This window comes from Typopeltis vanoorti, chromosome 19 (assembly GCF_054136105.1).
Source record: "Typopeltis vanoorti isolate ZY-2024b chromosome 19, IOZ_Tvanoo_1.0, whole genome shotgun sequence".
NCBI lineage: Eukaryota > Metazoa > Arthropoda > Arachnida > Uropygi > Thelyphonidae > Typopeltis > Typopeltis vanoorti.
Genome location: NC_143567.1, coordinates 43,068,796 through 43,085,751, shown reverse-complemented (window position 1 = coordinate 43,085,751; position 16,956 = coordinate 43,068,796). Strand labels below are relative to the sequence as shown.

The following is a 16,956-nucleotide window of genomic DNA, read 5'->3' as shown; positions in this document are numbered from 1 at the left end:
GGAAAACAAAGATGGGATGTAGAATTTACTGTTGGTTGGGATATATTATTGGAGGTTGAGGAAATGAGAGATCTTGGGATTGATGGTGAATGAGGATCTAAAATTTAAAGAACATAGAAGACAACACAGCGAATTCTGACAAAGATGCAGAGGACGCTGACTTGAAGTAAGGAGATTCTGGTTCCATTGTATAAGGTTCTGATGAGATCACATATAGACTACTGCACACAGATTTGGTCACCTGGTTTTCAAAAGGATGAAGATATGTTGGAGAAGGTCCAATTGAACAAAATAGTTTCTGATCTCTAGGATGTTGAATATGAAGAAAGCTTGAGATGATATGGTTTCCAGTCTAGCATATAGGAGGAAGAGGTGTGATATGATTGACGTACAAGTTGGTAAGTGGCTATCATAGGATTAATGTTGAAGAGGTTTTTCATAAAATGGTGGGAGATTGGGAGAACAAGAGGTTATCCCTGAAAGCTTCATAAGGAGGGTGTGAGCAAGGGAGTTAGAAGCAGGTTTTTTGCATGGAGAGTTGTGACTAATTGGAATGCATTGCCTGAGAGTGTAGTGTCTGCAGATAATTTGAATGTGTTTAGCCCCCCCCCCTCAACTGCCCATGACGTCTATAGAAGACGTCCAGCTAAATCTGGATACGATTCTGTAACATCTGCCGAATAACATGGATAAGTGCAATTTGCTCTCACTATTCGATTCACCTTGGCCGGTAAGGAGGTTAAGACATGGTATGATGAGCTGTGTGTATGACAAAAGGGACTTCCTGGATGAGTGTGTGATTCCATGGGCGCTTAGAATAATAGCTGAACTATGTCTTACTGAACCTACCACCACCACCATGAAATTTAGAAACCAAGAGATGTGATTTGATCAAATGAGCCTCTTAATTAGAATGTGAAGGATATAGTATGTTCAGGGAAGATAGAGAGAAAAGAATGGAGAGAGGAGCGTTGATTTATGATGATGATGATAGCCAATGAACTTATACCAAAGAAAGTAGAAGTTCAACTGCAGGCCAGTGGAAATAGCACATTTGAGGCTATCTAGAACAACATATACAGTTGGATGCTTCTGTAGGCCATGGGATGGAAAGGATGATGGAGATAGTATGTATCAGCAAAAAAGCTCAATGAGTGGAGGGTGAGTAATTATCATGGGGGATTTCAACTATGGGAACATAGATTGGAAAGAGGAAAGGACATGGAGGAAGGAAATGGAATTATGCAGTTACTAAGGAATAATTATCTGAGACAACTTGTGATGGAATATACTAGGGGTTTGAGAGTGCTAGATCTACTAATTGCATCTGAGAATTTGTCTATAACCAATATTGACCATGTTGCCACCAATTGGTTAGAGTAATCTTATGGTCTTGACCTGGGAGGTGGCTAAATGTGTGGAATTTTCAGTTAAGAGTGGGTGGGGATATATGTGGAATTACATGGCTTGTAAGCATGAAAAGCTTAGGAGATTACTTGGATCAGTGCTGCAGCACGTGAAACTGTATGGGCTAGATGTTGATAGTGCATGGGAAGTGATAAAGGAGTGTTTGAGGGAGGCAGTGGTAGACTGCATTACAAGAGAGTAAATCAAGTGGGAGTTAAGTGGATGAATATCATTAAGCTGAATGTCATTAGGATGTGAATATCATTATCTATCTCAAATATTAATATATATACGCCTGATTTCATTCCACGTAAATAGTTTCCACCACTGTTATCACTTCTTGTTTCATTTAACAATCTTTCCAAGTATTTACTTCATACATCCAGAATATCTTTATCTTCAGTTTTGTATAATCTCTATTTCTTTTTACAGCACCCTTTCTTCCATTTTGAAACTTCTTTGATAGCCTCCAGAATATTTTGCCACTTTAATGATAATTTGTCTTCCATCTTCCTACCTAGTCTTTCCATGACTTAGATACTTTTATACATAGTGTAGCTCTCTTATATATTTATCCGAACTCTCTCTTGGGTCATCTGCCAACTTCTTTCTAGCAAAATTTTTACTATGCTCTCTTTTTGATGACTCCATAGCAAAATCAATTAATGTTTTCTTTAGAGTTTGTCGCCGAGACTCCAAGGTTTGATTTTTGTGTTCAAATCTTTATTTTTTCTAGAATAATATTTGTTTAGTTGAGTTTACAGTTCTTTTCTATAAGCTAGTTTACTTTAATTCTTTTATTTTTATTTTTAATTCTTTTTAAAATTTTCTTAAATATTTTTCTTTTTGATATGATATTTATTTTTATTCTATTTAAAACAAAGTAACAATCACTTCCAATTTCAAGTCCTCTGCCTCTGGGTTCCTGAATCAAAGTAAGTAAACATCTCAGTATGAACAATAGCAGTCAATACTTTTCTCCTGTCATCTCTCCATGTGAATTTTTTTGTGAAAATGGTGTGAAAATGGTGTTAGTGACTAGTCCATGTCCTGAACAGAAATCCAACATTTATTATTATTAATATTATCATTATATATGAGGGTGGTCTGAAAATTTCTTGGCCTCGATCATAGATGGCAACACTATCGGCAAGATTTTTTTTTTTCTAAGTGGGTACATCCATCATAAGCATCCATGTGAAATTACAGGTCATTCTATCCTCTCTTGTTTCTGCACACTCAATATTGTCTGCATATAACATACTCCAAGGTTCTCTCTCTCTCTCTCTCTCTCTCTCTCTGACTTGCTCTGTCAAAGTATCTATTACTACATTAAAGAGAAAAGGACTGAGTGCTGATCCCTGATGTAAACCAGCTGTTACCTCAAAACTTTCTGTTATTCCCAAATATCTCCTACCTGTTGCTGGCACATTTCTGTACATTTCCTGTATCAGTCTAACATATTTTTCTGGTACTTTTCTCTTAGACTCCTCCATATCTCTTTTCTAGGTACTGTGTCATATGCCTTCTCTAGATCTATAAAAATGACATGTATTGGCCTTTGTCCTTCCATGTATTTTTTGATCATCTGCTTTAGAATCAGTGCCAGATTCATAGTTCTTCTTTGAGGCATAAAACCAAATTGTTCTTTTGCAATCTTAACTTCTTCTTGGGAGATACTGAGATAGGAGTGTTGGTAGCTTGCTCCACCTTTGCAACGAGTTGCCCTGGTGTTGTACCACCTTACCCCAGTCCTGAAGATACTTTCAGGCACAAACTTTGTTTGCTCATACTTGGAAAAAGGATTAAAATAATTTTATTATACTCTAACCAAGTGAAAAATAAACTTTGAACTTCTCTCAACCTTTCGTGTATGATTCTTTCAAATAACTTCATCAGATGAGACATGTTTAATTCCTCTATAAATAATTACCACAGTCCTGTATATTTCCCTTTCCCTTATATATAGGTACCACCACATCCTGTCTCCACTTCATAGGAATTACCTCTTGACTATAGATCTCCTTCAACAGATTCCATATTAGTGCAATGCCTTTTTCTCCTAATGCTTTCCAGACCCCCCACCGGTATTTCATCTGGTCCAGAAGCCTTTCCACTCTTCGTTTTGGCCATGGCTCTCATCATTTCCCCCCCCCCCCTGTCAATTCCCTTAGTTATTCCTTCATTTAGTAGTCCCTCTTCCTCAGACAGCCTTCCTTTTTCCTCATTCATCAACATCTCAAAATATTCCTTCCACTGATCTGAATACATCCTGATTTTCTTATTACCGTATTTACTCAAATATATCTCCCACTTTTTTCCCCAAAATTTAAGTTAAAAAAGCGTGGTGCGACATATATACGAGGATTTTTGGAAACTAAAGTTTCTCAGCAAAAAATTAAATTGGCATTTATAATTAAATCCTCAGTATTCATTATAGTTTATAATTGTTCACATTATTTATAAAATGAATGCATTTAAATGTTAGTTATCAAAGATTCAAATATATCGCTTAATGAAGGTGAGCAGCCGATCACGTTATTTACGTGATCAGCTGCTCACCTTCATTACGCGATATATTTGAATCTTTCAGAGACAATGCTTCTGTAATTAAATTAATTATTTCTGGCAAAATCATGTCCCAAGATCTCAAAATCCAGTTGCGCAACAGTTCTAATGATGTTTTTTTTTAATCTTAATTTACCCCCACACACAATCCAAGATTGAGAAGAAGTCAATGCCCTCACTCCCACATTTCCTTTACTGGTTGCTTCCATCTCTATGCATATGATTGGTCCTGTATTAACAAAAGATCATGCAACTCAACGACAAAGGCAAGCCGATGATTGTTTAGTTGAAATGCTGATTCTCTTCAACCGAATTCCAAAATATCTGAAACTGCCATAACAACATTCACTATCTATTTCTTATAGTTTTAAATGTTTTTCATGTGTGAACTATATGTCAAACTTTGTAATTTCTTTTATTGTAAAGTAAAATCAGGGGTGTGAGGGCGAGTTATATTCAAGTAAATATGGTAATTCCATCTGCTTCACTTTGGAGATGTCTTTCATTGCTTTTCTTTGATATTTAGCCAACCTGTAAACCTTTTTCTGTCCTTCAGTCATTTCTAATTCATCATATAAATTTTTATATGCATTTGCTTTTGCTTGCACCACTACTTTTCTTGCTTCTTTCTTCTTTTCTCTATAGAGTTCACAAGCTTCATCCCTCTGGGAGGCATCCCAAACTTTCTTTGCTGCTTGTACATTTTCCCACCACCAGCTTTCCTTGTTTTCTCTTATTTTGCCTCATGTTTTTCTTAGTATTTCCTTACCACATTTCCTGATTGTGTCTGCACTGTGTTGCTACCATTGCTAGACATCACTGAAGTTTCTTTTTATCTCCTTAAGTACCATCTCTTTAAATCTGTGCTTCACTGCTTCCTCCTTTAGTTTAAACCACTTTATCCTGTGCGCTCCTTGTGTTCTTGTTGTTTTCACTCTTTTGAGATTCAAGTCCATGCAAAGTAGTCGATGTTGTGAAGTGATGTGGTTTCCAGGAGTTACTCCACAGTTCTTCACTTCCCTGAGATGTGTTCTTCTGTACATCAGTCAATTTGAAGTGTTATGCCTCCACTCTTGTGCATGATCAGATGTTCTTCTCTCTTGCTGAAGAATGTATTCACTAGAGCCATTTCAAATGGTGCAAAATATATTATTCTTAAACCTTCCTGATTTGCTTCCCATGTCCCATGACCTCCATGTATTCTCTCACACTGTTCATTTTTCCTACCTACATGTCTGTTTAGATGACCCCAATAATCACATGTTCCTCTTTCTTCAATCCTTGCACTGCTCCATCCATTTTTGTCCAGAATGCTTCCTTTTTTTCATCTGTGGAGCATACACACTAATTAGATTAACTATATAATCTTCATAGTTTAATTTCACACACATAATTCTATTATTTCTATGAATTACTTCCACCACACAGTCTTTCATTCCTTTACACATTATAATTCCCACTTCCTTTCTTCCCATCTCTAATGCTCCACTATAGAATAGCTTGTAACCATCTCTCAGTTCTTTCACTTTGTTACCTCGCTACCTAGTTTCTTGTGCGCACACACACACACACACACACAACATGTCCACTCTTCTTTTCATCAAATCTGCTATCTCTCTTCCTCTACCAGTCATACTCCCCACATTCAGTGAGGCAACCCTCAATCTCTTAGGAGCTGGCTTCTTTAGCTGCACCTGCTCTTGATGCAGTAGCCCTTGCCTTTGTATCACAGATGTAAGGTGATGTAACTGTGCGTCACCTATAGGGTATGCCCTAGTAGTCCTCAATAGTCCAATATGTGACTAATCATATAAGTTTTGGCACTGTTTTTAGGAAGGGCACTGTTACCCTTCCTGACATCAACCTTTCCCCTTTATCTGGATTTGGGACCAGCCAAAGAATAGGCTAATGCCCACTCTCTGGGTGGGTTTTTTATTATTTATTAATTATTATAAACACTTATTATTAATATTATCATTATTTCTTTGTTTGCTTTCTCTAATGATTCAGAACATTCTTCCTTAGTGGAACCTTCTAGGACCATAGATATAAATAAATTTCATTGTCCAATTCCCCATTTTAAAATTTGCCAATACATATTACTCTACTAGAAATTGCCTGCCAACAATCAAGAAATTTATTTTCGGACGTTGAATATTGCTGTTCCTTCCTTTTCTTGATCAGTATTTCCCAAATATAGCATTCTATATTTATTATTTAGCAGGTTGGCTTCTAATCTTTATCTCAGTAATGCTAATTACTGAGATAAAGACGATTGCCATGTGGTATTTCTCTGGTTCTTCTGCCAGTTTGATTTCCTTTCTGTTGATACTTCTTATGATTATGTTGATGATATTCATTTTCAAATTTTTTGGCGTGTATGCGCATGCCAGTTCCTGAATATTTTATTGTTCGTCCTGGTTCCCCTGATGTAAACATGGGGGGGGGGCTTATTTAATTGGGCAATCCCAGCTGGCAGAAATTTCTTCATCATGTTTGTTTCTGGTCTAACTAAGTGAATACAGAACACAATTTGATGGCAAAGTCCTAAATTACTAGCCTATCCTTATTCATTCATTCATTATTCAGTGGGTAGCAGAGAGGGCAACTGGAGTTTTGGTCTTGTGGTAAGCAGAGGTTTTTTTCTTTTACAGCATTGGCACACTTTTTGTGCTTGGATGGTGGCTGAGAATTTGGAGTGGAATAAGGGCTGAAAGCCTTCATTCCTGTGAGGATGATTTCTGTTATTTCGTCTGAGCAGGTTTTTGTATCAGAAGAACTGAAGCAGTAGTCGGACAGAAGTCCCATGGGAAGGAGGAATAGAAGTCATGGAGGTCCTCCCTTGTAGTGCCAAAGGGCACAAGACTGTAAACTGGTGGGTGAAGGTTGTTCTGTGGCAAAAGAGACTGGCATGAGGTTGTGGTCCAAGTTTCCAAAAGAACCACAGTATGCTTGGAATGGGAGGTTGTTAGGAAGAGGTCAAGTGTGGTGGCAAATTGGAGGAAGATTGATGATCTGGGATAGGTCATTGCTGATGGCAAACACCTCAGCATCCCTACCTTCTTGATCAGTGAAACTGGAGAAGAGAAGCCAATATGAGTTGTAGACATTGAGGTCCCCAAGAAGGATGACCTCACTATTGAGGTGTTTAGACTGCAGAAAGTCGAGCTTTAGAGAGAGAAAATTGAACAGCTCAGAATGGTTGACAGAGTTTGGAGAGTGATAAAGGGAGCATATGAAAAGGGCAAGTGATTTGGTAGAAAAATTTTGAGGCTAAGCAGATCAAACAGTTGGGATTCAATGATTTGCAGTCACTGGCGTGATATGTCAGTATTGATGCTTATTTTAAAAAAAAAGTATCTTTTTGTTCTTTAGTTTCAAACTGCGTGCTGCAGTTTAAAGCTGAACAGTTAACAGAATCATTTTTTTCCCCTTCCCTCCTCATAGGTAATTCTTCTGTTGTAAAAAAAAATCTGCTGACTTTATATTAATAAAACCATATCCTAAAAAGTTCAGACATAATTATTAGCTTAATTCCACTTTATTATTTACTAATGTACTGTTAACTGTAAGATCCTTGATTTGATAGTCTCATTTTCCCTCCAGACATATTCACATTTACACTAAACCCAGACACTTTCAAACCAGTGGTATGGCAGCTCTTTTACCACTGAAAATATAATGCTTCTTATTATCCCAGCTGTAAAAGATATATTTGAGTTCCAAAAAATAACTTTCAGTCAATATGTTAGATACATTTTAGTGCACAAAAACAACCACCATCCAAAATTCCACTTCAAAAGAAGAAAAGAATCAAATAATTATCTTCCCTTCCTACTAGACACATTAGTCATATGCCTTTTCAGATGATTCAATCTGATAAATAATAGTACAACTAAGCAAATTATTTATTAGATTGAATCTGATTCAATCTGATAAATGTGAGGTTAATGCTTCTAGTTGAAGCATCAACTAGAACAGAGGTATCAATTTATTTTTACAACTTTCCAGTAGCTTAAATTAAGGTGTTCACAGAAATGTTTGCATGGCTGAGGGGGGGGGAGATTACAATTATGTTACTACATAATTCTCCTTAAATGTACTCTTATACATTAATTAGTAGCAAGACAAAATGTACATTTTGTTATTTACACCGGGATGTATTTTATTCATTGCATAATTCGATTTCTTTATCTATATATACAATATATTACAAAATGTATAATCTTTGTTAATTCTTTTTTATATTTTTTATCTAGGTGGGCATAATATGTGACTGAATCCTTTGATAATAAAAATGTGAAGAAATAATTATGTCTGCCCCTCGAAGACCAGCAGAAGCTTTCTTTGGAGAGCAAGCACGCAAGTCTAAATCAAGGAAAGAAACAAAACGACATTATGGTTTGCATCAAGGTCACTACTCTGTCTACAGTGGAAGTGCATCTAAAAATAAAGATGGTAATGAATTTATTGATTACAAAGAAATTGAACAAGAAATATCTGCAGAAAGGTCTAGAAGAAAGGATAAAGAGGCAACAACAATGGATAGTCCTCGTAGTACTAGTAGGGTGCATTCTGATGTTTCATATAGTGATGAATTTGAATCAGATTCAGATTCTTGTGAACCTGCAGTAATAGAAATCAAAACTGTTAAAAGTAAGTAAATTACAGTATTTTACATAATAAGAGAGTGATAAGATTTTTATGCACTTAAGAGATGAAGTCTATTTGTAATAAGTAAAGCATGAGATGATAGTAATATGATCTTAAAAAAAAAATTAGTCAAGTTTTTTGCAGGAGGACTAATTTTCCTGTAAATAATGGGACTACATTCTTGTATCCTGGAGAAAAATATTACAAGTAGAAAAAATGTACTCTGTTAATTGAAGATAACTTTTGGAAATGTTCTTTACTTATTATAATTAATAGAAACATATAGGTTTCATGTAATTTGGTAGTTCTCATCTTTGTATTTTGGAAAGCACATTGCACTTTGGAAATTTTTGCATGCCATACTGAAGCAATAATAGTTGTGCAAATTTTTTTGAAATATGGTCTGATGAACATAGACAGCACTTGTAGAGTGGAATCTTCTTAGGTTTTTTTTTTTTTTTTAGATGACTTTCTTCAAATTTGAATGTTTGGGGAAGGCAGGAATATAAATATTTAGATAATCTCCTCCCATATACTGATGCATCCAAAATAAATTCTTGGGTGCACCACTATATTTTAACCTTGAAGATTGTCTATACGGGGTGAATTTTACTACATGCAATCTTAGTATTCATAGATTTTTTTTAAAAAAAATATAAATGTCAGATTTTCTCATTTTAGATTAAATTTTCATGGGAACTATAAAAGATAGTGTTAATCAGGTGTTTGTTTTTTAATAATGCAGTATTCAAGTTCGGAACATTGCATTTGGCTAAAGATAATTAAGATGTATTCTGAACTTGGGTTTATATTTACATGTTTTGGATACAATGTCATTTTTAAGGATTCCCAAATTCTTTTCTTGGTTACAGCAACACTGTAATAGTTCATATTTATCCCATAACACTCGATGTCTCATTGCTGAAGTGTCATGTGGGTCAGCTGAAGTGAGTACTTGCAATGACAAAACTGAGACCTCACTTCTTTGATATTCAGATGTCATTAGAAATATCTCAGATGTGTTCTTCAATGATTTTCTTGATAGTTTTTCTCTTTGTCCATAGTAAGATGACCTGCATCTGCACTATATCTGGTAAACACCAAGATATTTTAGTGGGCTATGTCAAGGTTTTGAGGATCAAAGTAGTGATTTCATCCTAATAGAGAACATAGCATCAAAACAATATTCACTTCCTTTAAGTATTTTTGCATGTTTAATGAAGTAAAGTTAGTATATGGAAGAGTGAAGCTTCTGCTTTCCTTGTCATTAGAAATATCTCGAATCCCACGTTGGTTAAGCAGTCTTGAGACAATGCATTTGTTGTAGCATTTTATATAAAAGTTTTTTAATATTGGAGTTCTTTAGCTAATTTATCCTGTCAGTAATGAGGCAGTGGGCTCTTGCTCCTAATGTCGAAATAATGTTCAATTTATATTATTATTATTATTATTATTATTATTATTATTATTATTACGGGCAACTCCAAGGAGTCCATAGACTCATCGAGGGCAGCCCTAACATCATGTCAAGAACAACTATTCGACATTCGCACAGTCTCTATCATACTTCGCCATGAACTCATTTACAGTCATGGCACCCACAACAGACTCTGGCAGCTTATCCCACTCATTCACCACTCTCCAAGTAAAAAACCTAGTTCTAACACCCTTGCTACCCACACTCTTGCCCAGCTTCCATGTATGGCCCCTAGTCCTCCCACCACCAGTCCTATTTTAAAATATCTTCTGAATTAATCTTATAGAAACCCTTCAGTAATTTGAATGTCTCAATCATATCACCCCTTTTCTGCCTATCAACCAATTTCTACAACCCACAAATCTTCAATCTGTTCTCATAAGGTTCATTCCATAGACCTGCTATTATCTTGGTCACTCATCTCTGGATCCTCTCCACTCCTCCCTATCCATAAGAAACCCTGGCGCTCATATCTGGGCACAGTAGTCTAGGTGGGGTCTTATCAAGGCTCGATACAGAGGAACAATAACCTGTTTGTCTCTGGTTGTTGTTAAAGAATTTTTCAGCAACCAAGTGATTTGATGAGCTGATTTAGCCACTTTTGCGATGTACCCCCTAAACTTCAACTCCCTATCCACCAACACTCCCAAATCCCTGGCCTCGTCAATCTCCTGGAGTGCAGTTACACCAATGTGATATACTACTGCTAATCTTTTCACCCCAAAATGCATAACCTTACATTTTGCCACATTAAATTGACATCCATTCTCCTTAGCTCAGTCCTCCAAACTATCGAAATCATCCTGCAAAATTTTGACATCCTGTGCACTAACTATTGCTTTACCCAACTTTGCATCATCAGCAAACAAATGAACAGTTCCTCTCAGATCCTTTCCTATATCGTTAATGAACAAATTGAAAAGTAGTGGTCCAAGAACAGAACCCTGTGACACACCACTAGTCACAGGCCATCTTTTGGACTCTACGCCTGAATAAACTACTCTCTGATATCTCTCCATCAACCATCCTCCTATCAATCTCACCAATCCTATATCCATCCCCATATGTTGCGGTTTACTGATTAGAATTCCATGTGGTATCCTGTAAAAGGCTTTAGCAAGGTCCAGTTTAATCACTGTAAACCCATTACCCTTATTCAGTTCAGCCGTCACTGTGTTATAAAACGTGAGCAAGTTACTGAGGCATGATCTACTCTTCACAAAACCATGTTGTCCCCCATACAGTATCCTATTTTCATCTATCCAATCCTGTATTTTTCTTTTGACTAATTTCTCCAAGACCTTGACAACGATTCCTGATATGCTAATCGGTAGGTAATTTACAACAGCAGTATTGGAACCGGCTTTATGCAGTGGAACTATTTTCCCTCCTCTTTCCAGACCTGAGACTCAAATTAAACAAAATGGTCAAGGGCACTGACAATTCTTTAGCCGCTTCACGTATGACATGAGCTGGTATACCATCCAATCCCACAGATGTATTGACATTGAAGTTTTATAATAGACTGTTCACCTCCACTTCATTCACCACAATTCCCATATAATCTATTGATTCATTCATTCCTGCAATGTCACCACCTGGATGATATACTCTTGCAACATGCTCGCTCAGTAATTCCACTATATCAACTGATTTGGTTACCTCTCTACCATCGGCATTCTTTAAAATCATTCTGCCATATACATTTTTCTTTTACTTGCAACATATCAAAAAAACTGTTTGAGTGTGGTAAGAAAAGCAAAAGCAAATCTGCTTTTGCTTTTCTTACCACACTCGTTACCCTTCTGGCCTGCGCTTTATACCGTTCATGTGCCTGCCGGTCACCTTTCTCCTTAAATTCCCTCCACAGTTGTTTCATTTTTTTTGCAGCTCAAGCTTAATGGTGTTATTCATCCATTTAACCCCCTACTTGATTTATTATTCGGACTCTAGGTATACAGTCAGCCATTGCTTCCTGTAAACACTTCTTAACTGCCTCCCATGCACTATCAACATCCAGCCCTTGCAGTTTTACATGCCATGGCACCGAACCAATCAAACTCCTAAGCTTGTCATAATTACCAGTCCGATAATTCCATGTACCCTGTCTTAATTGTAAATTCCACATGTTTAGCCACCTCCCAAGTCAAGACCCTATGATCACTCACCAATTGGTGGCAACATGGTCATATTCGTTACAGCCAAATTCTGAGATGCAATTACAAGGTCAAGCACTCTCTGACCCCTAGTATTTTCCATTACATGCTGTCGCAGATAGTTATTCCTTAATAACCGCATAAAATCAATTCCTTCCTCCCATGTGTCTTCTCCTCCTTCCAATCAATGTTACCATAGTTGAAATCTCCCATAATAATTACCCTCCTTCCACTTCTTCTTCTTCTGCAGCTTCTCCCACTTAAGTGGGGTCACTGTTTGTTACGAGTCTCCTCCACACCTTCCTGTCTTGGGCTGTCACCACATCCATGTTCTTCATCTTCAAGTCCTCTTCTACCAGCTCCCTCCATCTCTTCTTTGGCCGCCCACGCTTCCGCCTTCCTTGCACATCCATCTGCATGACCCTTCTTCCTACATATTCATCCTCCCTCCTCATCACATGACCAAACCATCTCAACCTCAAGGGCTCACTTTAGTGAGTACGGGCATGGCAAACCCGAGGTACCTGATGCTGGACCATGCCTTACTTCATGTAATATATATCTGTTATATTATTCTGTAGACTGGTCCCTCCTCTTCTTTCTTTGCTTCTTTCTCCTCTCCTTGCTCCTTCCCCCTGATGCTATTAGAGTATTCGAGGGCTAGGGGTAAGTCTTTCCTATCTTGCTAAGTCATTTCGTCTTATGCTGCCACCGAAGGAGGCAAGCTAGCCTCAATAGGTGCCGGTCCCAAGCCCGGATAAATGCAAGGGTTGATGTCAGGAAGGGCATCCGGTCGGAAAACTTCAGTGCCAACTCAAACTATGATTACCCTCCTTCCACTCATTTCTTCTGTTTGCTTATGCATACTATCTCCATCTGTTCCATCACCTGGTCTATAGCAGCACCCAATTGTGTATATATATAAAGGAGAAAAAAAAAAGAGTAGGAGTTTGCATAATCCTATTGTTCCCTCTTTCTTATTAACAATACAGTCATTTTATTCTGTCCCCATTAATCATATTATTTTTTAAATCTCATTTTTGTGATATTAATAAGTTGAACTTATCAATGTCACAAACTCTTTGCTCTTATTTATAATTTTCTGGAATAGTATAGTTAGCTCTCACTATTGAAAACACTATTATAGCATTCACTATAACAAGCTACCAAAAAGTTGCAGCCGAAGTCCATTTGCTGTTTGTTAAAGTTTAAGTGCTGGGTGGACATTATGTTGGAGGTTTAATGCAGTATTGACACCACTAAGAAGGGAATAAAAACTAATTTTAATGCTTTCAATATTTTGTCTGTCACTGACACATCTTCAGGGAGCACAACTAATACTTGTAACACACACACACACACAGAGAGAGAGAGAGAGAGACACACACACAACACAATGCGGAATTGAAACGTGACTGTAAAGTTTTATCTAGGTGTCCTCTATGGACGTTTGTAGGCAGCCTAGAATGTAAATTGGGACCTGTGATGATTAATGTTTCCCAAAATTTGGGAAGTTTTTGCATCCATATTTGTTTAAATTAGGTTGATTTCTGAGTGCTCCTGCAGATTCCAAAAACTTTTTTTTTTTTTTTTTAAATTGACTGTGATGAATCATGGTGATTTTCTTCAAGAAGATCCTGTGAGTGTTATCCAATACATGGTCCACAAAACTAGATTGTATACCACAAGTCTTGTTTTAAAAGAAATAAGTTAAGGCCTATGTAATTAAGCCATAATATTTTTTTTTTTATTTGGTTTATATGTAGCCCGTTTACACTCTCCATCCTCATCAGTGACCTGCAGTGCAAACCTCTTTCATTCCTACATCCCATAACAGATCCATTATTTTGAATATCTGTTATCTTCCTTTTCAGTGCTATCACCTGTGATAATTTCTGTACACAACACATATCAGGCTATAGGCTGTGTATTTTTCTACTGAATCTCACCACCTAAGATTGAACCTCTTTCATTTTATTGTTCTTTCTCAACTTCCCTCTCTCTGTCTTATCTTATCTAAAGTCTTTCTAAATGCCAGCCTGGTTGGTCGAGCGTTTAGCAGATCTGCTCTCCAGCCAAAAGGCTACGGGTTCAAATCCCACCGTGGGCATGGATATTTGTGATTGTCTGTGGAAATACAAGTGGTGGTGGCTGGCATTGGTGTAGGTGCGGTTAGTTGTAGTTAGTGGAGATAGAGAGATGTAGAGTAGGTGTCCTCCCTCAATGAGGCTTTGGACTTTCTGGAGGTGTCACATAATAATAATACTAATAATAAATACCTAATGTTAGACTCATTGTAGTTCTACTTATCTTTCTTATTCCAGCCAACTCTTTCTCTCTCTCTCACTTCATATGATCCCAGACTTCACATGCTGAGGATATGGATACGTATCCTCAGCGTTGCTTTTATTTTCATTTTACTATTAACATATTGTCCTTACATTTATCTTCTTGTTTCTACTCAGCAAAAGAATAAAGACACATTGAAAATTCACTGAGCACGTTTGCCAAAATTAAATAAATTATTTGCCCTTCTTTTTCTTCTTCTTCTCAACATGGATTTTAGACCAGGTAGCCTGTTCCGATCTCATGCCATCTCTTTCTTGGTCTTCTGATTCTTCTTTTTCCACTTATTTTATATCTGTATAATATTTTTGGTAGTCTGCTATTGTCCATTTGATTTAAATGTTCTATCCATTTTTGTTTATAGTCTTATGTAGTAATTAATTAGTTTTATATTCAGGGATTATAAAATTTCTTTATTTGTTTTATGGTCCCACTTGGTATATAGAGCTGTTTTTCTGAGAAACTTCATTTCTGCTGTTTTAATTGTTTTTCATCCTTCCTTTTTATGGTCCATGTTTCACTTCCGTATAGTAGAGTTGGTTTTGACAAGACATTATATAGTCCGATTCTAGTATGTTTTTTTACTAGGGATGGCTTAAATATATTATTTATTATGTCATTTACTTTGACAAAGTTTGATATTTTGGTGTCTGTCTTTTTCTTTGTATGATAAATCACATCCCAAGTATCTGAAAGTATTTACTTGTTCTATTATTTTATGATCTATCACTTTTTTACTTCTTATTGGGTTTTCTACTTCGAATGCCATTATTTTTGTTTTTTGTTTAGATATTGTCATATATTGTTTTGAGATATCATTTAATGATTTTAATGATCTTTGTAAATCATCTTCTGATGTATTAAATATTATTTGGTCATCTGCAAATAGTAGTGTATTTGTCTTCATTTGCGGGGTTATTTGGATATCAAATGGGTTATACTGTTTCCAGATTGTTATAATTTTATTTATATATATTGAAAAGCAGAGGTGAGAGGGTACGTCCTTGTCATACTCCTCCATCCGAGATGTGTTCTAATTTAACTGCTATTTTATTTCCTGTATATATTTTTTGAATGGATTGTAAAGGTTGGTTTGGTATATTTAAATTGGTTAATATTTTAAACAATTTTTGTCTACTAATTTTGTCAAAGGCTTTTTCATAATCAATAAAGGCCATGTGTGTTTCTTTTTGAAGCTCTCTTCTCTTTTCTATTAATAAGTTTATAGTAAACATCGGATATATGCAGGATCAGCCTTTTCGGAAACCATTTTGTTCTTCTAGTAGTTTGTCCTCTACAATACTGCTTAGCTTCTCTTTTAATATTCTTGCATATATTTTATATCCTGTATTCAGCAGACTAATTCCCCTGCAGTTATTACAATCTTCTTTATTTTCAATTTTATAGATTGGGATAACCAGTGCTTTTTTCCAAGTGCTAGGAGTTTTTCCGGACATCCAAGCCATATTAAAAAATTTCAAAAGTCTTGCATTAAATTTTTCATCTGCATTTTTGTATAGTTCTATATTTGTATTGTCTTCTCCTTGTGTTTTTCTATTTTTCATCTTCTTTATTGTATTTTTCAGTTCTGACTTGATATTTTCTGTTAGGTCATTGTTTTATAAAATTTTATTTCATTGTTCTCATCTGTCCAGAAATTTTGGAAATAGGTCACTCATTTTTCTAAATCTATTGTTTGTATTTTTATCTTTTCTTTTATTTATTTATTCATGTATTCTATTACTTTATAAGTTTTGTGTTGTGGCTTAAATATATCATATCCTTTTCTAGTTCTGTTACGAATTGTTCCATCTCTCCCTATGCTTTTTTCCTTATTTCTCATTTTGCAATTGCACTGTTTCTTATATACTCTTTTTTTGCTTTTTGCTTCTATTGTTTTCAAATTTAGCAATTTCTGGTAGCTATCCTTTTTTGTTTTTATTATATTTTCTGTTTCTTTGTTCTAATCTCATAGTCCTCTTTTTCTAATTCATTTGCTTTTTATTCCTAAGGTTTCTGTTGCTGCTTTTGTGAGAATTTGTTTCAAATTTTCCCATTAATCTTCTAGTCACTTGAATCGTGTGGTTTCTGTTTTTAAGTTTGTGCATTTTTGATATTGTTGTCTAACTTGGGGATCCTGTATTTTCTGTTTCTTCTGAAGAAATTTTGTAGTTTGGTTGGTAAGAATTTTTCAATTTTATGTTTTTAGTCATTTTGGTTTAAATCGAATTTTTGCTGATACCATATAATGATCAGAGTATTATCAAAAGCCTCAATATGCTTTTATGTCTAAAATTAACTCTGCTAATTTAAAATTTGCGATAATGTAGTCAATTACTGATTTGTATC

At 35.9% G+C, this 16,956-nt stretch overlaps 1 protein-coding gene across 1 annotated transcript in view; it reads left to right on the top strand.

The window, feature by feature from the left end:
• Positions 1 to 16,956, top strand: part of LOC150096044 (uncharacterized) — a 137,226-nt gene that overhangs the window by 12,302 nt on the left and 107,968 nt on the right. Inside the window, exon 2 of the mRNA XM_090409160.1 lies at positions 8,235 to 8,631. Within this exon, the coding sequence (XP_090265286.1) occupies positions 8,289 to 8,631 (343 nt within the window). The 5' untranslated portion in view covers positions 8,235 to 8,288. The remainder of the gene's footprint in view (positions 1 to 8,234; positions 8,632 to 16,956) is intronic.